The sequence below is a fragment of the Muntiacus reevesi genome, chromosome 2 (assembly GCF_963930625.1).
Source record: "Muntiacus reevesi chromosome 2, mMunRee1.1, whole genome shotgun sequence".
NCBI lineage: Eukaryota > Metazoa > Chordata > Mammalia > Artiodactyla > Cervidae > Muntiacus > Muntiacus reevesi.
The window spans coordinates 158,577,362-158,602,685 of record NC_089250.1 but is presented as its reverse complement, the minus strand read 5'-3'; the positions used below and the strand labels follow the sequence as shown (position 1 = coordinate 158,602,685).

The 25,324-nt window shown below is 43.9% G+C and overlaps 1 protein-coding gene across 1 annotated transcript; it reads right to left on the bottom strand.

Annotated features, from left to right (window-relative positions):
• Positions 1–735: 735 nt before the first annotated feature.
• On the bottom strand, positions 736–20,113 carry PNLIPRP1 (pancreatic lipase related protein 1). The gene is given in 14 exon segments (XM_065919228.1): positions 736–799; positions 3,581–3,748; positions 4,472–4,571; positions 6,777–6,906; positions 7,816–7,938; positions 13,182–13,297; positions 13,398–13,517; positions 15,280–15,382; positions 16,125–16,216; positions 16,219–16,258; positions 18,154–18,279; positions 18,781–18,935; positions 19,897–19,968; positions 20,062–20,113. Coding segments are annotated over 14 exon segments (1,461 nt in total).
• Positions 20,114–25,324: the final 5,211 nt, after the last annotated feature.

Sequence of the window (25,324 nt, the reverse complement as noted above, 5' to 3'; positions counted from 1 at the left end):
ATACTCCCCTCAGAAGCCGTTCCCTGGACCCCTTCTCAGCACTAGGCCCTGCCTAGGATGGCGCAGCCTTGCAGCCCTCAGACAGAAGGCTTTGAGGCGGCCTTGGTCCAGGGAGCGCAGAGGGGCGGGGGTCGGGGTGGGGGCCGGAGACTGTCTATGCTCTGCAAACGTTCCCACCACAGCCTCTGGAAGCCAGAGCCCCTTTAACCTCACCAAGAGCCAAAGCTCCCAGGTGGGCCCATCACCACCCAATTTACCACCACAAAGAAGCCATGTCCTAGCACAGCCTTCCGTGACCTCAAGGCAGCCGGGAGGGGCCCTGACCCTCAGTCCCAACGACAGGACACGGACCCACTCCGTGCTGGAACAGCGAACACGCCCCGCCACCCTCCCCTATCCCGCTCTGGGACTCCTTGCTCGCTTGTAGATGAAGGGGCCGGGCTGAAGCTCTGAGGAGGCCCCTCAACGCCCACCCTCTAGTTCTGCTGTTTGTTGCCTCCCCCTCAGGTGAGGAGAAGACAGTGGGCCCAAGGACCAAGGAAACTGGGGGGGAAGGTGTGGTAACTGGAGGTCAAGGGCAGGAGACCCAAATATACGGAAAATGTGCAGGACATTTAAAAATATTCAGTTCCCAAATGTCCCATAGGGGGCAGCTGACATCAGCCACAGAGGTGAGCAGATAGATGCACGAACGGATTTTATTGATGTTACACGCACGGGCACCGCACCTGGCATTTAACAGGGCACGAGAGTGACCAGGACATATTAGCTCACGGTGTCTTCGCTGCAGAATCTGTGTCTGTGGAGAGAAAAGGAATGCTTTCTAAGTGCTGGGCATCCTTATTTGGCAACTGGACTCATTCAGTGGAGGTAGGCTGGTAGCTTCGAACAGTTCCTGGAGGGCTGACTGCCTGGGGGCTTCCAGTGGGTGGGGCTGGCCTGGACTCAGGACACAATCAGGGGTGGATGGTCTCTGGGCACTCTGGCAGCCAGGACTGTGAGCTCCTTGAAGCAGGGACTGGGCCCCTCACAGCTCTCCTTCTCTACAACCCATGAGAGCACCCCAAAACCCTGGCACATGGATTTACAGACGGACTCACTCTTGGCTCAGTCACTTTGAGGACCCGATTCAACCTTACAGTAGCTCCAGAAAATACAGTCGCTACAGTAGACTGAGCTCCTACTAGCTGCAAAGACACTAGCTGTTCACTGTGCGTGCGACGTGAACTTCCTTCTCAGAACACAAGTGTGCGGAGGTGTTGTCACGAGTCCTCCGTCACAGGAGAGGAAACTGAGGCACAGAGGGCTCTCAGTTAATACGTGGAAGACCAAGATGCAAATACAGGTCTAGCTGACGTCATGGCCCACACTTTCTATGGTTGGGTCAACTCCAAAGCTACCGTGACCTTGCCTTTCAAGCCTGGAGTTGGGGGCCTGGCTCTCTGCTGGGGCTCCCCCTCTCCTGTCTTCCCGACATGACAGGGAGCTGGCTACTTGAGTCTTACCACTGGTATCATTTGTAAAAGAGGGCATAGCTCTCTTCCATGACTGGTGAGAATTCCATGTCAATAATATGTCTCGTGACAATACATGTAAAAAAGCTTTATAATTAATTTAAAAACAATGCAGATGTAAGTGGTTATGGTTATAGCTCTTCTAGGAAACACGGGCTTCTCTCAGGTCTCACCACCTATGACCTCTGAAGCTTCATCCTCTTTCCTCACCTTCAATGGACCCTCCCCACTTTCCCTCTGAATTTCATTTGTCTTTCCGGGAAGCCCTAACCCTAACCTCCAATCATATTCCGGCCCTCTGCACGGGAGGCCCGCCCTCAGCAGCCTGGCCTACCCCTGCCCATTTCATCCTCCGGGACCCTCTGCCTGCCTTCCCAGCCACTCTCTTTGGGCCCCTCATGGGGAGTTCTTATTGTGTCATTTGACCTTTTGCATCAATGATAAGTCTAATTTTCCAACAGCTACATTGTTGAACCCTCCAGAGCATCTTCCCCTCTGTCTTTGCATCCCCTCCTGTACTCCTGGCATACCTGGTACTTAATCAGGTCAGAGAGGAAGGGAGGGAGGAGGCCAGTGTTGGGCGGAGAGAGAAATAAAGGGGAGAAAACTACATTTCTTTCTTTTGACACCATGTCATTGGAGGGAATTCCTGTCAGCAGATTCCTTGGTAGGACTTGAAACCATGATAACTTCCACATATTAACTAAAAAAATCTGAGGGGTATCTGAAAGGAGGTTGGACCAAAGTCTTACTTTTCTTTGGTCTCCCAATTATTATTATTTTTTAAAATGTTACTTATTGGCTGTTTTCCCAACAGCAAAATATTTGAATAAGTTAATGAATTCAGCATTTTTATTCCCCAGACTAGTTGGTGAGGTTCAATCTTCCTATATTTAAAATATCTGATGTCCACCATCCAGCTTTTTTGGGATAGATTCCCTCTGGAGTTGGCAGGTGGGGAAGCTGCACATAGGCCTCTGGAGAGCTGAGGTGACAGCTGATGGACTCAGGGCCTCAGGCACGGCCTCAAGCATATTCTGGTCCCTTTCTGGAAAGTGCAGAAAGACACTGTAGAGTGCCTTGCCCTGGCTGATTCGGTCTTGTATTTTTTCCTTTCTCAGATGTACCTGTGAGCAAGTCATCTCCTGAGAACGCCTCGTGTTGTAAAGATTCCAATGAGACCACATTCTTCTGACCTGATTTTAACCACACGGTCCCAGGATGCAGGCAATGGCTCTACTTCCTTACAGGGCCTGGGGAACTGACCTTCAAGCCCCACTGTTCTCTGGTGGGGTCGGCAGGGGAGGCCTCGGCTGCACCCCCGGCCTGCCGAACATTCCCCACCTGCCTCCTTGGTGCTGTGCTCTCTGAGAGGGTCTTGTTCTGCTGACCACCCGCCTGGGCCAGCCTCTCCATCCTTCCTTCTGAGAGACAAGGAGGACCTCACAGAGGTTGTCCAGCCTGAAGAGACAGCTGTGAGGTCTGCCAACCCTGCTGTTCCTCTGCCCAGGGGAGGGACATTCTCTGGGGCCTGAGTTTAGTGACCCCACCTGACCTCCCAAACCTCAGTCAGTGACCAGGAGCCCAGAAGCCCCTTTCTGCCGAGCCCCACAGGGATGTCCTCTTGGCTGGACTTGGGGTCTGAGCTTTGGTCATTACCCCCGTATGCCCCCCAGCTGGGACAGTTGGGGACATCACAGGTCAGGATGAATATTCTGCAAGTATGGCCATCTCAGTTCTCTCTTGTCTCATCTCAAATTTTATATCTTTTGCTAAAACTGATTTCTTCTTCTATTACTCTGAGCTTTCATGGGTCGTCCCCTCTTTAACATGTAGTCATCCTCCAACTCATATTTATAACCTTGTATCCCTCAGAAACTATTTCTTATTATCTGTCTTATTTTTCTTCCTCAGTTTTCACTGAAAGTGGAGCCTTATCATCCATGCTTCCCAAAGTGAGTGCTGAGGACCCTGGCTGAACCCTAACTGACCTTCTGGGGTGAGTTTCCATGACAAATGCAACTTTCTACAAACATCCTCAGGAACAAGCCAGCAAAGACACTTACTCTGTCTTTTCCTCTCCCTTCTGCATGGTGATCTTGGCTGCACGCACTCTGGGGAGGGTTGGGTTTACCACGTTGTTATTCCAAAGAAACTTGACTTTCTCAATTGTTCCAACATCAATATCTGCGTCAAACTCACTGGAAAGGGTGGAGCCTGGTTTGATAATCCCACTTGAAATAGAGAAATAGAAACATTCCCATTCACTGCAATAAGTTCTAATGAACATGTAAGTCCCTGCCACTTTTCTCTACTCAAGATTAACTAGGTAATTTTTCCAAACTAACTTTCAGATAAAGGTTAGAAAAATGAAAAACTCAGTTACAATGCCATCAGTCTCAAGCTACTATTTATTTTATTTTTGGCCATGCCACATGGCATACGGAATCTTTGTTTCCCAACCCGGGATCGAACCTATGCTCCTGCAGTGGAGGCTAGGAGTTTTAAACACTGGGCCATCAGGGAAGTTCCTCAAACTACTATTTAAATATTATTTCTTCAAATGTAAGTTCATTTATCTTCAAAACTTTGTTATAGAAAACTATGTAATTCTTTCATATTTTTCTGCTCGAATTATTTGTAGAATAACAACTTATTCACTTATTTTAACACAAAACACATGTGTGACTAGGCTAATCAGAAAACATGATATCTGGGATAACATTAGATGTAATCTTAAAAAATCTTATCTATTGAGAGAGAAAGAATTAAATGCCTGGATTTATAATAGAGAAAAGAACACTTGTTAGCAGAAGCCTGAAATTAGCTTCAGTACATAAAGTAAATAATTTAAAAGCCATTCAGAAAAATATGCAAGCATGTCAATGCATGCATATGAAAGCCCTGTGTATCACCAAGTGAGAGATGGTGTCAGAAAAGGAAATTTACTTGAAGACATGTATTGACGAGTGTTTCCCTTATTTCCAAACAAAGCAACTTTGATTTGACCAGTGGCTGTTCTTCCAGACAGTGTTACAGAAACGCCATATCTCCAGCCTGCACGGGGCATAGAAAAGAGTTCAGTCTATTCATGCACAAGGGAGTGGACCCACATCTCAGATCCCTGTTCCCCATTCCTTACACTAGGCATTGAGATAGAAAGTTCTACATGTTAACCTACAACTGAAGCTAGGCCCTGAGGAGAAGCACACATCTGGCAGTGGCCCCACCCCAGTAAAGGGACCACTAGTCACACGTGGCTGCTTAAATTTAAACTCAGATTAAATTAAATTAAAAAAAAACTCCTCAGTTTCCTTAGCCACATTGAAGGTGCTGAATTGCTACACATGGTTAGTGGCTGCTGCCCTGGACAGCACAGAGCATTTCCACCACGAACTAGACTTCTGATGGACAGCTCCACTCTGGAAGGACAGTGATGTGAGTGAAGGGGAGAAGGGAAGGATTGAGGGCTTGTCCCCACATTTGAAAGGTAACTCGGGATGCGTCCTCAGAGTCTCAAGGGCCAGGTCTGTCTTTCCTTGGCCTCTCTGTGGCTTGAGCAGTCTCCAGCACGGAGGTCATCAAGATTTATACCTGAAGAGCTGTCTTGGATCCCAGGAGCACAGACATGTGCACACAAACTTGCACATCTATGACCACACACTCACACACATACATAAGCCCACACGTGCGTGCCTGCTAAGTTGCTTCAGTCGTGTCCGAGTCTCTGAGACTCTATGGACTATAGCCTACCAGGCTCTTCTGTCCAACGGATCCTCCAGGCAAGGACACTGGGTTGTTCTTGGAGGAGGGTTGCCACGCCCTCCTCCAGGGGCTCTTCCTGACCCAGGGATTGAATCCACATCTCTTATACCTCCTGCACTGGCAGGCAGGTTCTTTACCACTAGCACCACCTGGAAAACCCCATAAACACACACATGCACACACATATACACATGTACACATACACCCACATACTCATATACACACATTCCCACGCACACACACAGGCGTGTAAACACACACACACACACACACACACACACACACCCTTTGCCTAACTTCGACGTGTCCTTCAGGTCCTCAGAGGTGTTTTCTCTGCTCCTTCCTCTGGTCAAGGCTGTGTGCTCTGTCCCCCCGATATCCCAGCTATCTGCCAGCAATCTGCCAAGCCCAATGCACTTGGAGCTGCTTGCTCAGTTTCCATCTTCTCTGCTGCATTATAAATTTCATACTAGAGTGTTTACATCCTCCCTGCACCCCCTGTGTCTAACACAGTCCGTGGTCCATAAATAAATGTTAGTTGAGGAATAATATATGGCTTTTGAATGTTTAATTTGTCGTTTTAAAATATGGGCATGTATTTCATGCATCACCACATCAGAAGAAGGATTGATTCATCAACGTCTTTTTAAATAAATATGTATACAGTGATGGAAATATTCCCTATCTTGATTGTGGAGATGGCTACATGACTATTCATTTATCAAAACCCATAGAGCCAGCTATACACCACAAAGGCTGACTTTTGCTGTACATAAATTATATCTCAACAAACCTTACTTAAAGTACTATATGAGACTTGTATTATATTTATGTATTTGTATATACACAGTGTCTCTTTTTTTTTTTACAGTGCAACATCTTAAGAAACTTTCATAGGGCAAGTTGGCACAAAGTGGCTGAAACATGCCCGTCTCTACACTTTGTCTGAGCTCATTCAGCTGAATTTGGAGAGAAATTACCCCTTTCTGATTCCTATTCACCCTCCACCAGATAGTCACCCCTCCCCCACACCCATTATCAAGAGGGACACATGGATAGATGGCTGGAAATGGAGAGATTGGAGTTGGGCTTCTAAGTGGGTTGGACAAGCAAAGAGTTGGTATCAAATAAATTTTGAATGAATAGGAAAACAGATGTAGATGAGATAATTTTTATGATGAAGAGAACAAAAGACTGTGGGGTGGCAAAAATTCAGAGAAGATGGCCACAGAAACATGTAAATCACTGTTAGCCCACTAGCCATGCTATTTGCATGAGCTCATTTTATGCCATAGAAATAAACTGGAAGTAAAGCAAACCCTTTCTAAATTCTCAGTTGAGTCTTAAATGGGGTAGTTTGAGTGGATGTGTCCTCTTACTAAGATAAAATGTACCCACAAATATTTCAGGTTATTTTTGTTTATGTAGTATTTATATTTATGTAAAACAGAAATCACACCTTCTTTACCAGGGCAGGATAGTCACAACACAATTTACAAGCAAATTTGCTGGAATCTCCTGTGTTCAGGAAGAACTTCTGCTGCTCCTCACGTGTCTTGCCAGCAAATCTGTCAGCATAGTGTCCCATCTGTGGGAACCCTTCATCTAGGCAGGGGAAGCACTTGTTCTAATGAGAAAGATGGATCTGGCTGTAAGGTATGTTTGTCTCTCTATGATCCACCCATCTTACGAGCAATTTTCCTATAGTCTGAGTTTCCTCTTTTATAACTGGAAAGAGATTGGAACCGATGGTGTCTAAACTACCTTCATCCAAGATGTGGTACCCAAGCCTGAGGCACATCACATCAGAACTACTTCAGGAGGTTTAGAAAATATTGATGCCTGGGCCCCAGGTTAGATCAAATATGGCTTCTATCAAGTGGTAATGATTAATAGGCAACACTGGAACAAAAAGTCTTTCGTAGTGTCTACCAATTTCCATGCTATAAATACTCTCTGACTGTGGCTAGTTTCAGGCTACCAACATGATGTCACTGAATGGGGAGCTGGGGAGAGATGGTCACACCAGGCTCCAGTGTATCATTTCTTCTGTCTATCTTACTGCCAGCTGCATAAGACACAACCCCCCTCCCCTGGCTGCCAGCCTGGCATCCACCTTTCCTTCTCTCTGGTGTGTATATTCTTCTCTCACACATTCTATTTTTGTTCTGCTTTAGTCAGAAATCTGCACTCCTTCTCCTCCTCCTCCTTCTAAAATCTATGATTTTCCAAGCAAGATTCAAACTTTGCCTCCAGCAGGAAGCCTTCCTAGATCACTGAATTGATTGCTCTACTCTCTGATTTCCCAGAATCTTCCTCTTCCACGTGACTCTTCTAGAATTGTAGCTACCTCCTGCTGAAAGGTTTTTTCCCCTCCACTCCATGGAGGGGTTCACTCCACGTGAACTCTGAACTCTGACAAGCAGTGCCAAAAAAAATAATAAGGGATGATCAGAAACTGGTGAAGAGTACTGCAGACCCCAACATAGCAGGACAACAGCACCACCGTGGGACTCAAGGTGGGATAACATCTTACAGACTCAAAGTCCCTGTAGCAAGCACAGGGGTATGTGGTGAATCCTTTGGGATTGAGGATGCTCTCTGAGTAGTACTTATAGCTTCTCAGGTGATCATAAGCCACGAAGTCCCGGGTTCCCGATCAAGCAAAGGAGGAAGTCTGCACAGGTGGCCGGGGTCCCGTGACAACTTCTCTGCCTCTCCCTCCAAGTGGGATGGGACTATATATTCAGAAATTTAAGATGAGCCCAAAATCCAGACACAAAATGACAATTAACATAGAAAGCCTGCTTTCTGATTGCTGGGCAATGTTTTGAACTCTTTACGTGTATTGTCCCTATAACCCTCATTTTTCTTCAGGGGTTTCCCAAGTGGATCAGATAGTAAAGAATCTGCCTGCAACGCAGGAGACCCAGGTTTGATCCCAGGGTCAGGAATATCCCCTGGAGAAGGGAATGGCAATCCACTCCAGTATTCTTGCCTGTCCATGGGATTTCCATGGACAAGAGTGGTGACTCTCATGCAAACAGGATTTTCCATGGATGGAGGAACCTGGTGGGCTACAGTCCATGGGGTCGCAAAGAGTCAGACATGACTGAGCAATTAACAATTTTACTTTTCTTCAGAGATGGGTAAAACACCATCCTTTTTTTTTTTTTTTTTTGTCACTTGCTTATTTTTTTTTTCTTTTTTTTTTTTCTTTTTCAGTGGGTTTTGTCATACATTGATGTGAATCAGCCATAGAGTTACACGAATTCCCATCCCGGTCTCCCATCCCACCTCCCTCTCCACCTGATTCCTCTGGATCTTCCCAGCCCAACAGGCCCAAGCACTTGACTCATGCCTCCCACCTGGGCTGGTGGTCTGTTTCACCACAGATAATATACATGCTGTTCTTTCGAAACATCCCACCCTCCGCTTCTCCCACAGAGTTCAAAAGTCTGTTCTGTACTTCTGCGTCTCTTCTTCTGCCCTGCATATAGGGCCATCGTTACCATCTTTCTAAATTCCGTATATATGTGTTAGTATACTGTAATGTTCTTTATCTTTCTGGCTCACCTCACTCTGTATAATGGGCTCCAGTTTCATCCATCTCATTAGAACTGATTCAAATGAATTCTTTTTAACAGCTGAGTAATATTCCATGGTGTATATGTACCACAGCTTCCTTATCCATTCATCTGCTGATGGGCATCTGGGTTGCTTCCATGTCCTGGCTATTATAAACAGTGCTGCGATGAACATTGGGGTGCACGTGTCTCTTTCAGATCTGGATTCCTCAGTGTGTATGCCCAGAAGTGGTATTGCTGGGTCATATGGTAGTTCTATTTCCAGTTTTTTAAGAAATCTCCACACTGTTTTCCATAGTGGCTGTACTAGTTTGCATTCCCACCAACAGTGTAAGAGGGTTCCCTTTTCTCCACACCCTCTCCAGCATTTATTGCTTGTAGACTTTTGGATAGCAGCCATCCTGACTGGCATGTAATGGTACCTCATTGTGCTTTTGATTTGCATTTCTCTGATAATGAGTGATGTGGAGCATCTTTTCATGTGTTTGTTAGCCATCTGTATGTCTTCTTTGGAGAAATGTCTGTTTAGTTCTTTGGCCCATTTTTTGATTGGGTCATTTATTTTTCTGGAATTGAGCTTCAGGAGTTGCTTGTATATTTTTGAGATTAATCCTTTGTCTGTTTCCTCATTTGCTATTATTTTCTCCCAATCTGAGGGCTGTCTTTTCACCTTACTTATAGTTTCCTTTGTTGTGCAAAAGCTTTTAAGTTTCATTAGGTCCCATTTGTTTATTTTTGCTTTTATTTCCAATATTCTGGGAGGTGGGTCATAGAAGATCTTGCTGTGATTTATGTCAGAGAGTGTTTTGCCTATGTTCTCCTCTAGGAGTTTTATAGTTTCTGGTCTTACATTTAGATCTTTAATCCATTTTGAGTTTATTTTTGTGTATGGTGTTAGAAAGTGTTCTAGTTTCATTCTTTTACAAGTGGTTGACCAGTTTTCCCAGCACCACTTGTTAAAGAGGTTGTCTTTTTTCCATTGTATATCCTTGCCTCCTTTGTCAAAGATAAGGTGTCCATAGGTTCGTGGATTTATCTCTGGGCTTTCTATTCTGTTCCATTGATCTATATTTCTGTCTTTGTGCCAGTACCATACTGTCTTGATGACTGTGGCTTTGTAGTAGAGTCTGAAGTCAGGCAGGTTGATTCCTCCAGTTCCATTCTTCTTTCTCAAGATTACTTTGGCTATTTGAGGTTTTTTGTATTTCCATACAAATTGTGAAATTATTTGTTCTAGTTCTGTGAAAAATACCATTGGTAGCTTGATAGGGATTGCATTGAATCTATAGATTGCTTTGGGTAGAATAGCCATTTTGACAATATTGATTCTTCCAATCCATGACAAAGATTGGCTGAATGGATACAAAAGCAAGACCCCTATATATGCTGTCTACAAGAGACCCACCTCAAAACCAGAGACACATACAGACTAAAAGTGAAGGGCTGGAAAAAAATATTTCACGCAAACGGAGACCAAAAGAAAGCAGGAGTCGCAATACTCATATCAGATAAAATAGACTTTCAAATAAAGGATGTGAAAAGAGACAAAGAAGGACACTACATAATGATCAAAGGATCAATCCAAGAAGAAGATATAACAATTATAAATATATATGCACCCAACATAGGAGCACCGCAATATGTACGGCAAACACTAACAAGTATGAAAGAGGAAATTAATAGTAACACAATAATAGTGGGAGACTTTAATACCCCACTCACAACTATGGATAGATCAACTAAACAGAAAATCAATAAGGAAACACAAACCTTAAATGATACAATGGACCAGCTAGACCTAGTTGATATCTATAGGACATTTTACCCCAAAACAATCAACTTCACCTTTTTCTCAAGCGCACACGGAACCTTCTCCAGAATAGATCACATCCTGGGCCATAAATCTGGTCTTGGAAAATTCAAAAAAATTGAAATCATTCCAGTCATCTTTTCTGACCACAGTGCAGTAAGATTAGATCTCAATTACAGGAAAAAAAATTGTTAAAAATTCAAACATATGGAGGCTAAATAACACGCTTCTGAATAACCAACAAATCATAGAAGAAATCAAAAAAGAAATCAAAATATGTATAGAAACGAATGAAAATGAAAGCACAACAACCCAAAACCTATGGGACACTGTAAAAGCAGTGCTAAGGGGAAGGTTCATAGCATTACAGGCTTACATCAAGAAACAAGAAAAAAGCCAAATAAATAACCTAACTCTACACCTAAAGCAATTAGAGAAGGAAGAAATGAAGAACCCCAGGGTTAGCAGAAGGAAAGAAATCTTAAAAATTAGGGCAGAAACAAATGCAAAAGAAACTAAAGAGACCATAGCAAAAATCAACAAAGCTAAAAGCTGGTTTTTTGAAAAAATAAACAAAATTGACAAACCATTAGCAAGACTCATTAAGAAACAAAGAGAGAAGAACCAAATTAACAAAATAAGAAATGAAAAGGGTGCGATCACAACAGAAAACACTGAAATCCAAAGGATCATGATACTACTACCAGCAGCTCTATGCCAATAAAATGGACAACTTGGATGAAATGGACAAATTCTTAGAAAAGTATAACTTTCCAAAACTGAACCAGGAAGAAATAGAAGATCTTAACAGAACCATCACAAGCAAGGAAATCGAAACTGTAATCAAAAATCTTCCAGGAAACAAAAGCCCAGGACCAGATGGCTTCACAGCTGAATTCTACCAAAAATTTAGAGAAGAGCTAACACCTATCTTACTCAAACTCTTCCAGAAAACTGCAGAAGAAGGTAAACTTCCAAACTCATTCTATGAGGCCACCATCACCCTAATTCCAAAACCAGACAAAGATGCCACAAAAAAAGAAAACTACAGGCCAATATCACTGATGAACATAGATGCGAAAATCCTTAACAAAATTCTAGCAAACAGAATCCAACAACATATTAAAAAAATCATACACCATGACCAAGTGGGCTTTATCCCAGGAATGCAAGGATTCTTTAATATCCACAAATCGATCAACGTAATACACCACATTAACAAATTGGAAGATAAAAACCATATGATTATCTCAATAGATGCAGAGAAAGCCTTTGACAAAATTCAACACCATCTTTAATTACAGAAAGTCATATAGACTCCAGCCTCAGGTTTCAGATTTCAGCTAGGCGTGGTGGAGCTGGGATTTATACCCAGGCCTATCTGGTGCTTGAGCCCAGGCCTCTAGCCTCTGTGCTGTCCTGTGTCCCAGGCACCAGGTTGAAGGTTCCTGAGGACACAATCAGATGCGGCATGACCTCCCAGACATGACAAAAGCAGGACAAGGACATTTTCATGACACACTCAGGGAAAAAAAAAAGAAGGTTGACTAGCTTTAGGTGGCTTTATGTGAGCACTCCGTTCACTCTCACAATGTCTTGCTCCTTCTTAGGACCTTCCTTGGCCCCTACAAACTCTTGCCAAGTGGTAGCTATCATAGCACACCTTCAAGACCTGGCCTGAACTTGCTTGGTTGTTACTGATGGAGAGTCTATGCTCCTCTGTTCTCTCAAAGCCTCATAAAGCCATGAAAGGCAAACACATTGGTCCTCAGCCTTAACATTTGTTTCAGTGGTGTTCATCCCTGCCAGGTCATTTTGCTCACATTCAATAAAAATATTGCATCATTTGTGGGGCCAAATGATCAGTCTGGCTGAAAATTTCACCTATTCGTTGTCATTCTGACTTTATCTGATACAGAGAGCTGTATGTGAATGCGGCCCATAATCCCAGTTGCTGACTGTTGATAAAGAACAGCCACATTGAGTAGCAAGTCTCTGCTCGAAACTTCATTACCTGTGATTGATTCTTATTGCTGCCCCAACACAGAAGAGCAGTGACTCTCATGCAAACGGGTTTGCCATGAACACAACTGGGAATATTCCCATTTTATCCATGGAGTTGAAGCCAGTAACATAAGCGTGAACTATATCATAAGCAAGAACTGGTAGAAAAATTCTCTTCAAGTCAGGATAGTTACTTTTATGGTATTTCCTTCCTTTATTAGGTAGCTATCAATTGACTGTTTGAGTTAACAGCTTTAAGAAATGGTTTTGTAAATCTCTGTTGCTTGTTCATTCCAGGACACCCACAACAATATTTTAAGGAAATAACAACCAACAGAATTGAGATATTACAAATGACACATGGCTGTATTTTTAAGAATAAGGTCTAGAAGGGGAGATTGTTTTTAAAGAACAGTGTGTTTTCATTGTTAAGCTTTGCTGTGGTAATGGCATTGCTCCCCCAGGAAAGTGGTTCCCCCACTCTGCTCAGCCTTTACCTGCCCAGATGCCATCTAGGTCCACGATCTGCGACAGGACATTCTTCTTGCATCCAGACATTTCCTCTCTGCCCTTTGGGAAGAAGTCAAGGGGACCCACCTGTTGTTTCGTTCCAAAGCCTGAAATATTTAGAACAGCGGTGAGCTTTTCCTAATGCAGGGCTCTCCTGCTTAAAACACGATTGCAAAGTGCTTGCAGTTGGAACATTGCAGGGCTCACCCATGAATGGGATCAGGGGAGCTGCATCTGTGTGAATCACATCAACAAAGCCAGTGTCGGAGGGGTCGAGTCGGACCTCTTCAGGAGTACCCTCGAAATTTGCTTCTACAGGATCCAATCCTGAAAGAGATGGCCAGTGCTGCACACAATAGGTCTGACTGTAGGTGCCAGCAAGATGGAGGTTGTACAGTTGCCCAGGTTGTGCACTACTCCAGGAATACCCTGGAGCCGTGCAGTGCCAGGGCCAGGGTATGAAATATGGAGCCATCAAGTTTCTATGATGCTTATTACATTCTAGTGCATGGATAGAGAAGGGCAGATGGAAAAAGAAATTCAAATTTTGCTTAGGAAAGGATTTATTTTTTCTACAACAGATTCTCCCACTTCCTTGTATATCTTTCTTCTTCAACTTTCTCTTTCCCTTCCCAAGTTTGAAGGGAAAAGGGGAGAAGTAGTAAGAATCAGTAAGTATCCTGATTCAAAACAGATTCTGGGACTAGGATGCATGCATGTGTGTGTATATGCTAAGTCGCTTCAGTCTTGTCCAACTCTTTACGATCCCATGGACCATAGCCTGTCAGGCACCTCTGTCCATGGGATTCTCCAGGCAAGAATAGTGGAGTAGGCTGCCATGCCCTCCTCCAGTGGAATCTTCCAGATGGAGGGGGATTGGACCCATGTATGTCTCCTGTATTGGCAGGCAAGTTCTTTACCACTAGCACCATCTGGGAAGCCATCTGGGACTAGGATGCCTGGCTCCAAAGCCCTGCTTGGCTATTTCTTGAGTAAGTTGCATGACCTTGGGTGAATCACTTGACCTTTTCTATGCCTCAGTTTCCCCATTTATAAAATAGGGGTAATAATTCAGCTATGATAAGACTAAATGAGATAGGATATATAGCATTTGGCAAAGTGACTGGCACGTTGTTATGGGTATGTAAGTAAATATTTAGTATTATTTTCCCCTGACTATATGGTGGCACTTGTGGCAAAGCCTTCCAGGCTCTTTAGGGTCTCAAAGAGTTGGACACTACTGACTATATCTCCTTCTTGACAGGACTCTTGGATTTAACAGTTGTCTTTGAAGATTTTATCAGAGAAGCTGTAAAGGCAAGAACATAACTGTCTCTTGAAAATAAATGGTAGCGTTCTTATAAAGGCAGAGACTTGCTTAAGCCACAAGATAGGAGAACTGGGATTGAGTGTCAGTTCTATCACTGACTAGATGTGTGACCTTGGGTGAGTCATTTGCTTCCCTCAGCCTTTTTCTTTAGTTCTGAGGATTAAATGAGAAAAATGTAAAGCACTTTGCAAAGTATTTGGGATAAGTAGGCACTTAATCTATGCTTACTGTAATAGTTATATTAGCTTCATAATGATATTTCATTGGTGTAATTTGTTGTTATAATTTAAAGGCTTTGCTTGGGTTAAAAGGATGCTTTTGGTGTGATGGTGATGGTATTTTTTCTGCCAATGAAGGCAGTGGATTTTTTGTGTTCTCTTCTGCCCTTGATTTCAGAGAAGGGGAAAAAGAATGACAACATGGATCCTTCTTAACTGTGTTTGCTCATGTTCACATCAGTCTTGCTCTGCATCTTCCTGGGTGCCCAGTCCTGCTAAGAGAACCACACCAACAGAAAACATGGATCTAGAGAGGAAGAATGCGGAAAGAGCGGAGGAAGCAAAGGGAACAAAGCCACTACCTCCCCTGCCACAAAGATAGGCCTCTGAGGAGCTTCCCAAATGTTCTGTGCAGATTCTAACCAGCTCTGCCGCAGCCAAGGGGACGGACTCCTTGGGGCCAGCTCCAAGCTAGGGAGTCTTGTACCATGTCCTGGGGCTACTGGGGACAAAACCTGGGGCCCTGGCCCTCGAGTCTTACCTGTAATCCTGCCCAGGCCTAGAGTTTTTCTCCCTGCCTCTCCCGCCACATGGGCCCCCAGGCTGTGGCCAATGAGGTGGAAAGGTAAGTAGCTGTAGTTCAACTGGAGAGGGAAGATTGTATTGTCAGGATATTTCTCTGCTGTGGTTTTTGCAAACCTAAAGCCATTACTCCTCTGCTGAAAACCTTCCACTGCCATTAGGATGAAACCCAACTCATTACAAAAGCCTCAGAGCTTCCCTGACTCAACATCTATTTTTCTAGACTCTTTTTCTACCCAAACTTTTTGTGGAACTTGCAGTTCCTTAAATATGCTGTATTTGGGTCTGTTTTCAACTTCTCTTCCTGTTGTCATCTACAGCTTAGCCATCAGCTCTCAACTTAGATGTCTCTTTCTGGGAGATATCCTTAATTACACATGGGGACTAGATTCACCGACCCCCATGTGCTCCTATAAAGCCTTGTAGCTACCCCCTCCCCATCCCCACATCAGAACCCTGATCACACCCTATTGTCACTGTAAACTCCCCCAGGGCCTGGGACCATAGTTGTCCTCTTTACATCTTGGCAGAGCTCCTGACACTGTGCTCCTAAATACCGGATGGACAAACAACCAACACAAAGCTCAAAGTGTTCACACCTGCTGGCCTCAGAGATGTTCACCCAAATGTACTTATTTATTACAGGTCTACAGATCCACAGCGCCTCGATTTAAAGTGAGTTTTAGGAGTAAGACTCTGAGAGCGCTATCAATTATATTTCCTCTTTAAACACAGAACAGTTGCATCTTCATCCAGAGACCAGTGGGTGTCACGTGCCTCCTCTGCAGCCCGGCCACCACTCACCTTGCGCATGGCCAGCATCTGGGCCATCTGGGCGCCCACCACATGCACATTGTTGGCGGCCTGAGTGTAGGTGGCCTGGGAGCCTTTCTTCAGTCCACACAGATGCAGTTCACCTCCTCCACCTCAAACATGTTCTGGGGTTGGAGAGACCCCAGGGGGTTACCATGGGGCTTATGAATCCACATCCAAGCAGGGCTCAGAAATAGTCCCTGAGAGTTACCACTGGCCATCTTTCTGTTCCTTCCTAGCAGGGGCACTGGGATGAACTTGACTTTGTTAGGAATCTTGTTGCCAGCAGGAATTATCCCTCGGGGGGTTTGTTATGAGAAAGGCAAACTAGCTTCCTCTCTAGCTTGTAGATTAATTAAAAGCAGACCACTCTGGTTTTCTTTGACTAGATTCAGTAAGGTTGATTCAGTAAGGTGGATAAAACCAGGGCATCATTTAAAGAGCCCTGTTGAGCAAAGAAAAGGTCTCAAGTGCATTCATTGTCTGGAAGCCCGGGTCTAACTAACTTTGTGGATTTGACCACTAGGGGTCCTTTTAGCCTCTTGACAAAACCTGGGCTTGCTTCACCCCGGGCTACAGGGCTCTAACTAAGTTCTAAGGTGGGAGGGAAGGGTCACTATTTTTAGAGTTAGGATAGCATAGTATTTCACAGAAGGAAGACACAGTGCAGATATTTGAAAAATAGAACTGTACTGATTTAAAATATATTGGAGAATTCTGAAAGGGAAACTTCTTCCTGGATGTCACAGGAACTGATATATGCTTAGAAGTTCTGCCAGGGAAGACATAGGACCAGGCTGAGTCTAAAATGGTACTATAAATTAAAAATCCATCAAGAATATTTTCACATACATGATACTAGTATGTGTGGTCACACACACAGATACCAACAGTTGTTTTCTCAGGACCTTTATTTTTAAAACAGCCCTGAGGAATCTCTTACAAACTTGGAGAATTTGGAGTATAAACTATATCTTACAGTCTACACATTAAGATACTTATTAATGATGGGACAGAAGCGATACTAAGAGTTAAATACCTGGTAAAAACCGAGGTCAAATGCAGAATGATTTCACTTTTCAGGGTTTGTAACTTTTCCTGTTGACATTTTAGGTTGGAGTTATTAATGTGTGTGTGGAAGGCAGGCTGTTAGGATAAATTCTTAGGCGTCAGAAAAACATATTGAATCAGTGAACACAAGAAAGGAAGGGATGGATGGTATATTATGTGTGGTTTGTGTGCCTTTGCACATGTACGCTTGTGTTTATGTGTACATGTGTGTATGTGCATGTGTACACATGTGTGTTGTTCCACTGTCTATCCTTCTGACCTAAAGACGCTCTATTACGGTGGGTTTTGGCACTTTCTATTCTGCAGTTTAGTGCAAAGGCTTCCCAGGTGATGAAGCAAGAGAGACAGGTTCAGTCCCTGAGTAGGGAAGATCCCCTGGAGGAGGAAATGACAACCCACTGCAGTATTCTTGCCTGGGAAATCCCACGGACAGAGGAGCCTGGCCGGCTACAGTCCATAGCGTTGCAGAGTTGGACACGAGAATCTGTGAGCAGCGAAGCACGCACACATTCCGCCGTTTTGGGCACCCGGGCAGCCTTAGCTCCTCGCATCTCAAATAAACGCTCATAGCACATGTCCCTGACTCTTAGGGAAGTGGGAAAGACTTGAACAACAGGAACATAATCCCTCATCCATGGGAACACAAAGTAGCCTCACTGAAATGAAGCAGACAACGTTCAGGCGTGATCTAATCAGGAGTGAGAGGGTGGAAGTGATTCTCACATAGCAAATGCCACTGCTTCAGGCTGCTGACACGGTCCAGAGATGTGGAAAGGGCTTTTTGTTTTTGTGAAGAGGCATTTTAATTGCATAGTAAAACCTCAATATGTCAGGGTTTCCCGTTTCCAAGTTCACTAGTTGAGATTGCATAAAGGGAGGTGGAGGCATTCATGGGAAGGAAGGGCGTATGCCTGTGGCACAGGCCACAGGGGTTAGAGCCGGGCCCTGCCTTGCACATGGCCACCAGCCAGCTCTCATCTCCCTTGTGTCTGAAGCCATGGATGATGAACCGGGTCTTCTTGTCTGTTTGGAAATTGGATGCCTCAATCGTTGATGGATCAGAGGAATGGAGAATCTGTGACAAACACAGAAGGGTTCCATGTTTTTGTAGCCCAGTCACTTTGGCCTGTCTCTTTCTGCCCCATTTCTGCCTGTTCCAATGCCACAACTTTTCAAAGTTTAGCCAAAAGCCACCTCTTCCAGGAAGCCCATCCTGACCTCTCCCTGCCCCACCTTCTCAAGACAGCAATCATTACCTCTACTAGGCCTGGATTGTGACTCATGGTCTGCCTTCCATAGGTTTTTTTTTTTTTTTTTTTTTTTTTTTTTTTGGTAAGCTCTTTGCCACAGACCAGAATCACATAACCAGCTAGAGGTTCTGACAAAAGTGAACCATTCATTCAAGCCTTTTTTTTTTTTAACCAGAGACCAACTCTGTCCAGGTCTGGCTAGGCCTGGGGGAGCAGCTGGTAGGATGGGGTGGAGGAGAAGGGTAGAGGGATAAGGAACTTCTGGTCCCCAAGTAGACACAGCCGCGCACTCCTTTACAACAACATTAGAATAGCAGAGGTCTCACTTGAAAGTTGTTTGGGTTCTTGTTGGTGTAGAGCAGGATGCGGGTGCCAATCTTCTCTGGGCTCTAGGGGAGAATTTTCAAGGGCCTGATTGCAGTCCCAGCCCAGGGCTCGGAGTCAGAGAAGCACCCAATAGAATCATAGCAAACTTCGTTTACTGGACAGAAAGGATGACTCTGCTCAGAGATTAGCTCCCAAGGCTGGGCTAGTCACTCCCCTGCTTGGGGACAGGCTGAAGACCAGGCAGAGTCTTGCCTCAGCTCCATCTACTGTCTCCATGCCTGGCCCCCATGCCCATCTTCTGATTAGGGACCTGTCCCACTGAATCCCACAGAGACCTCTCTGCCTCGAACCACCAGCAAAACTTAAAAGTTCTGTGTTCCCTAGAGCCTGTTATATAGAGTGAAGTGAGTCAGGAAAAAAAAAAAAACAACGAGTATTGTACGTTAACACATATACATGGAATCTAGAAAAATGGTACTGATGAACCTATTTGCAGGGCAGAAATAGAGAGGCAGACATGGAGAACAGACTTGTGGACACGGCGGGGAAGGAAAGGGTGGGATGAATTTCGAGAGTAGCGTTGAGATATGTACACTACCCTGTGTCAACTACACAGCTAGTGGGAGCAGCTATACGGCTTGGGGAGCTCAGCCTGGGGCTCTGCGATGACCCAGCGGCAAGAGGGAGGGGATGGATGTACACAGAGAGCTGATTCACATTGTACAGCAGAAACCAACACAGTGGAAAGCAATTCCCTTGAATTTTTTAAAAAAAGTTCTATCCCCAGAGCTTCAGATGTGTTTATTTGACTACTAATGTGATAACAGGCACTGGTCAGTCAATATGTTAACCCAGACAAGGATTTAATGCTTTATCTAGAAAAGTCTGGCCTCAGGCACCCTGGGCATAAAGGTGCGCTGATGGGAAATGCTCTGAGGCAGGTCCCCCACAAACTGCCTCCTCTCCCAGGCACTGGGGCAGCCCCGTCCACCTCTCTGTGGAAACTTGGAGCTGTCTGGAGCTGCTGGAAGCCCAGCCATGGCTGAGGTTTCTCTGACCAGTGCTGAGATGATGAGTTTAAATCCTTCCCAAGAGGCAGGTGGGATGTTTCTTACCTTTGGCTGCTCCCAGCAGGAAAAGAGAAATTGTCCAGATGTTCACCACCAACAAGAAATTCAGACACTCAGCTTCACCAAGCACGACAAGAGTAATAAGCAAAGACTCAGGAATTCAAGGCTCTGGGCCCTGCCTCCCCGCTTCACAGCTATGGGAAGACTTACCCTTTTGGATGTTCTGGACCTTTCTTCTCCCTGGATCAAGTGCCTGGGCCATTTTCTTATACTCAAGTCTTATCACTGGGACACTGCTTCAGAGAAAGAGCAGGTAATGATAGAGCATGCTGTGTGCACTTAATATTTCAGTCTGCACAAATACACAAAACAAGATTAATAACAGAGATCAAATCTTCCCATAAGTCTAGGAAGATGAAAGATGCTTGATTAAAAGGAGGTGAAAGGTCTAACTTTGCACCTATGTACCTGCGCATGTAATTATGAGCCAAGTGGACCCCATTTTCCAATTTTTTTTATTTGATCATCTAGTACTTTACAAGTCCCAGGAAGAACACTGCAGCAAACTAACCATGAATGAACCCATTCTCACTTAGAATGAATGGAAATGCCCTTGCAAGTAGCTGATAGCAAAGGGAAGGGTCTAAGAAAACCTGTTTGTCTCTCTCTGGCAGTCTAGTAATACTTGAGCATATGAGCAGTGAAGACAGAGTCAACAGCCCCATAATATCCTCTGACTACAATTCCCCACTGACTAGTGTTCCAGTTACCTATTGCTATGGGGTGAGCCAACCCAAAACATAAGGGTTTAAAACAAGAGGAATCATATTATCCTGCTATAATTTGGAATAGCTGGCTTCAGGGGCCCATAAAAGTCCATGTCACCAGACCACAAAATGTCTGTTGAGTTTCCTCAGAGCCTCTGAAGTTTGCACACCTGTTCTATGAGATTACCTTGTGAAGCTGTCATGAATTACCCATTTACCCAAGCATCTGTGAGCAGCTTGGCTGGTTCACACAGCCAAGTCTTTGGTATCCTAACCACCTCCAAGTTAAATATATCTCACTGTCAAAGTTCACACGGCTCCTGAATAAACAGGACACTGGGTACAGGCTAGAGGGCCCCCTTCCTGTGAAGAGAACAGAAAGGACTTCCCTTAGACTAATAAGGAATAGCAGCCAACAGTTGGCTGCTCATACTGAGGCTTAGTATGTGTGGTCAGAGTACTTTTCATGTACTTTGAAAAGTACATGTATGGAGACTTTAATTTCACAACAACCTCATTAGGTAGGTAAACAGATGTGGAAACTGAGGCACCAGCCTTTAATATCATGCTTATAATATCATGCAGACAATGAGTGATAAAATGGGCTTTGGATCCAGAACTATCCAGAATGAAATGTGGAGTTGTTGAATATCAGTTATTTTGAGCAAGTTATCAATAAGATTTGTTGAGTGTCAGCTGCCAAGAATACGGGAAATACTCACATAGAATAAATTGAAATAGAAAATAAATTTCTCCCTATTCTAGACTTGAACCATCTGGTTGACCTGACTGATGAGGATGTCAAGCTTTGGAAATCTGTTTACATGATGTAGGAAGGTACTAGAGCACTTGACGAAGACTGTGGAGAAGACAAATGCTTTTCTTTGATGTTGCAGTGCTAATGTGGGATGAGATTTATGATAATAAAACCTGGGCAAAATAGGTAAATTGGGTGATTGTTGTTTTAGTTGTCCAGTCCCTAAGTTATGACCAACTCTTTGCGATCCTATCGACTACAGCACACAAAGCTTCTTTGTCCTCCGCTATCTCCCGGAGTTTGCTCAAATTCATGTTCATTGAGTCACTGATACTCTCTAACCATCTCATCCTCTGCTGCCCCTTTCTCCTTTTGCCTTCAATCTTTCCCAGCATCAGGGTCTTTTCCAGTGAATTGGCTCTTTGCATCAGGTGGCCAAAGTATTGAAGTTTCACCTTCAGCATCAGTTCTTCCAATGAATATTCAGGGTTGATTTCCTTGAGGATTGACTGGTTTGATCTCCCTGCAGTCCAAGGGACTCTCAAGAGTCTTCTCCAGCATGACAATTCAAACTCATCAATTCTTTTTGTGCTCAGCCTTCTCTATGGTCCAACTCTCATATCCATACATGACTATTGGAAAAACCACATCTTTGGTTTTTGGAACTTTGTAGGTAAAATGATGTCTTGACTTTTTTATATAGGAGATGTTGGATAACTCTATCTGTTCCCTGGACCTCTTCTCTTCCTACCATTCACTTGACCTTCCCCACATACCACAGTGGCCCCCGTCATACTTGCCAAGTTCTTTCCCACCTCAGGGCCTTTGCATTGACCTGAAACTCCCTGCCTTAGACCTCTGTGGCACTGGCTCCTTCTTGTCATTCAAAAGTTAGTTTAAATGTCACCTCTTCAGTGAGGCCAACCCTGGCCACCTTTGAAACTCCCTAGCTAGCCTCCCACCCAGACCCTTGCTCCCTGGCACCTTATTTGCTTCCTTCTCATCACTCATCACAAGTTATAATTATCTTTCTTGTTTTTCTGTTTATTTATTTGCATTCTTGCTTTTCCCATCTCGAATGCAATCCATGAGGACACAGACCTCTTTTGCTTTGGCCACTGCTGTGCTCCCAGCTTCTAGAACCATGACCAATACAGGTATTTATGAATTAATGAAATAAAGAATGTACATATGAATAGAGTTCATAGATATTTTATCCTTATTCTCAGAGTGGATTTCATAGCTGGGAGTGGTGAGAAGGCACAGTTCTAAGGTGGGGAAAAAAAAGATATTTTCTTCAGAAAAGCAAGAGGAATATAAACATCTGACTAGATTAAGGAGAAACAATCATCACATGATCTGTCACAGTTTGCTCAGAGGTTACTTTCCCTTGCCTACTTCCCTTTCAGCTCACCTCACTGTCAAGTTCATCTGTGGGTTCCATGCATACCTCTGAGTCAGGGCTTCAATGGTTGAAACTACATTAAGGTGATCAGAGCTGATGTGACATCCTCTGGGCAGGAAAGGAAGGTTAAATCTCTAGCAGCCGCTCAGTTGAGCAGTGAGAGCATGTGAGGACTCCAGACACTCAAGTGTAGAACTATGGGCATTTAGGGCTTAATTTTTCTTTCCTAAAATTTTTTTTCTCTTTCATGTTTGTAGATCGGTAATATATGCCCTTCTATATCTGATACAATACAGAGTCTAAAAAATGATGCCTCACCAGATCCTTGGGTGCCCTTCCAGAGGTAGTCTATTTATGCATTATGAGTATATATATATATATATATATATATATATATATATATCACATTTTATTTAAAAATATAAATGATTGACACATTCTGTACATTATTTTGCAAATTGATTTTTAAAATTAACTATACGTTTGGAAACCATTCCATGTCGGTGCATAAAAAGTCCAATCTTCTTACCAGCTGCATAGCCTTCTGACATTTGGGTATTTACTATTAGTTCTCTACTGATGCACATTTGGTTGTTTCCAATCTTGTACTATTAGAGCCTTACGAATATTATACATTGTTTTCTGGATGGATGGTGTATCTGTGGGGTAAATTCCTAAAAATATGGTATTTAAGTGACAAAAGATAGTATGTTTAACATTTGTTAGCTGTTACCACTCTGTTTCTATGTTCTGATAACTCTACTAGAAACCTTTGTGTATGTTGCCTATTCTCTCCCCCTCACTCCTGAAACGAGAGTGAAGGAGAGACCATTCGCTATTTAAACAGGTAACATTTTAGAGGTATGTTAGTTGTGAAACTTTCAGTTGTAGGCAACAGAAATCAATTCTGGATAGCTAATTTTTTTAAAAAAAGAAGATATTTGTTGGACGAATACTGGGGCACCTCATGGAATCCATGAAGTTGTTGAACTGTGACACCCAGGGACCAAGACCAAGAAATGGAGCCACCCTAGAGACCTCTGCAAATCGTCCTCAGGGCCCCTCTGCCTTAAGCCTGATTCTGCTACAAGGTCTCCCTGGCTTTGAACATCTCAGCCCAGAATTTTTAGTCTATCAGACTATTGGTCTGGTGAGGCCAGCAGCTGTCCCTGAATTAATTAGTAATAGGATACGGGTCCTGTTGGGCAGGTCTGGTTTTATGCCCAAAGATGGAGGTGAAGTTGTGAGCTGGGCAGCCACTGCAAGAGGTATGTGTTTCTGCAGAATTAAATAACAATCCTATATCAACTATCTACTCACTTTGTACCAAAGTGCACAGGTGGTGGGGCAGTGCCCGTGGGTAGGGGATTTCTTTAAGAGTATTGCTTGTGTTTATCAGAATTTGAAATAATAAAGGGACCATCTCTTCATTTTGAGTTGTCAAGTCCTTGTCCTTGCATGCATGCTCAGTCATGTCTGACTCTTTGTAGTCTTAGCCCACGAGGCTCCTCTGTCTATGGGATTTTTTTTTTAGGCAAGAATATTGGAGTGAGTTGCCATTTCCTCCTCCAGGGGTTCTTCCTGACCCACGGATCGAACCTGCATCTCCTGTGTCTCCTGCATTGCAGATGGATCCTTTACCCACTGAGCCATCGAGAGTGACTTGCAACTCTGGAGATTGGACTTGCTGATCAGGAAAGTTGATCAGTACTGTTGCATTGTGTTAAGAAGAAGCCATCAGTACTCACAGGCATTAGTTGTCTAAGAAGAAGTGTGCTATACTAGAGCACTTAGTATTCTACAAAAGACAAAAGCAAATGAACATAAAAGGCACCCTCACTTCTGATAATTACATGAGGTAAAGAAGACTGGAGCCTGGGTTGACCCATTGCTGTGAAAACCTTTCTGACACCTGACCTGTTCCTTTTCCAGCCCCAGGCTTCCCTGGAGTGAGGAAATAGGTTAGAAATGATGATGGATGGGTTGTTAAAATGGTCATAGTTCTTTACTCCCTCCCCTTCCTGAAGCTGCCCTTTGCCACATGATCTTGCAGCTCCTTTCATCAATTACTGGAGTCCGTTTCTCCACCACTTGAATCTGGTTGGTTGTGTGACTTGGTTTCGTTGTTAAATGTGATGGCAGCAACATCTTGGACCAGCTCAAAGCCAGCTGACTCCTAAGTATGTGAGAGATCCAGATAAGATTAGAGTCAGACACAACCTAGTGACTGAACAACAAGATGGAAAGATTCCTGTTTGGGGCTTTTAACTGAGAATAACAACTGAAATATGTTGAATGAACTTGTATCCTGGTCAGATTCAGGGATTTAAGGCATACGAATCTGTGGATCTCTTTTGAAAATGTAACTTCAGTTCACCAGACAACTCTCCAGTCTTCAAGATGTATGACTCCTTAGAAGTCACAAAGGCAGAGAATAAGGTTGTTAGCCATCATTTGTCATGTCCACATGTCCAGATGAAGCCAAATAACTGCTTTCCTCCAGCCAATCAGCTCTATTTTTTTTTCTCCTTCAATTTCAAGTTC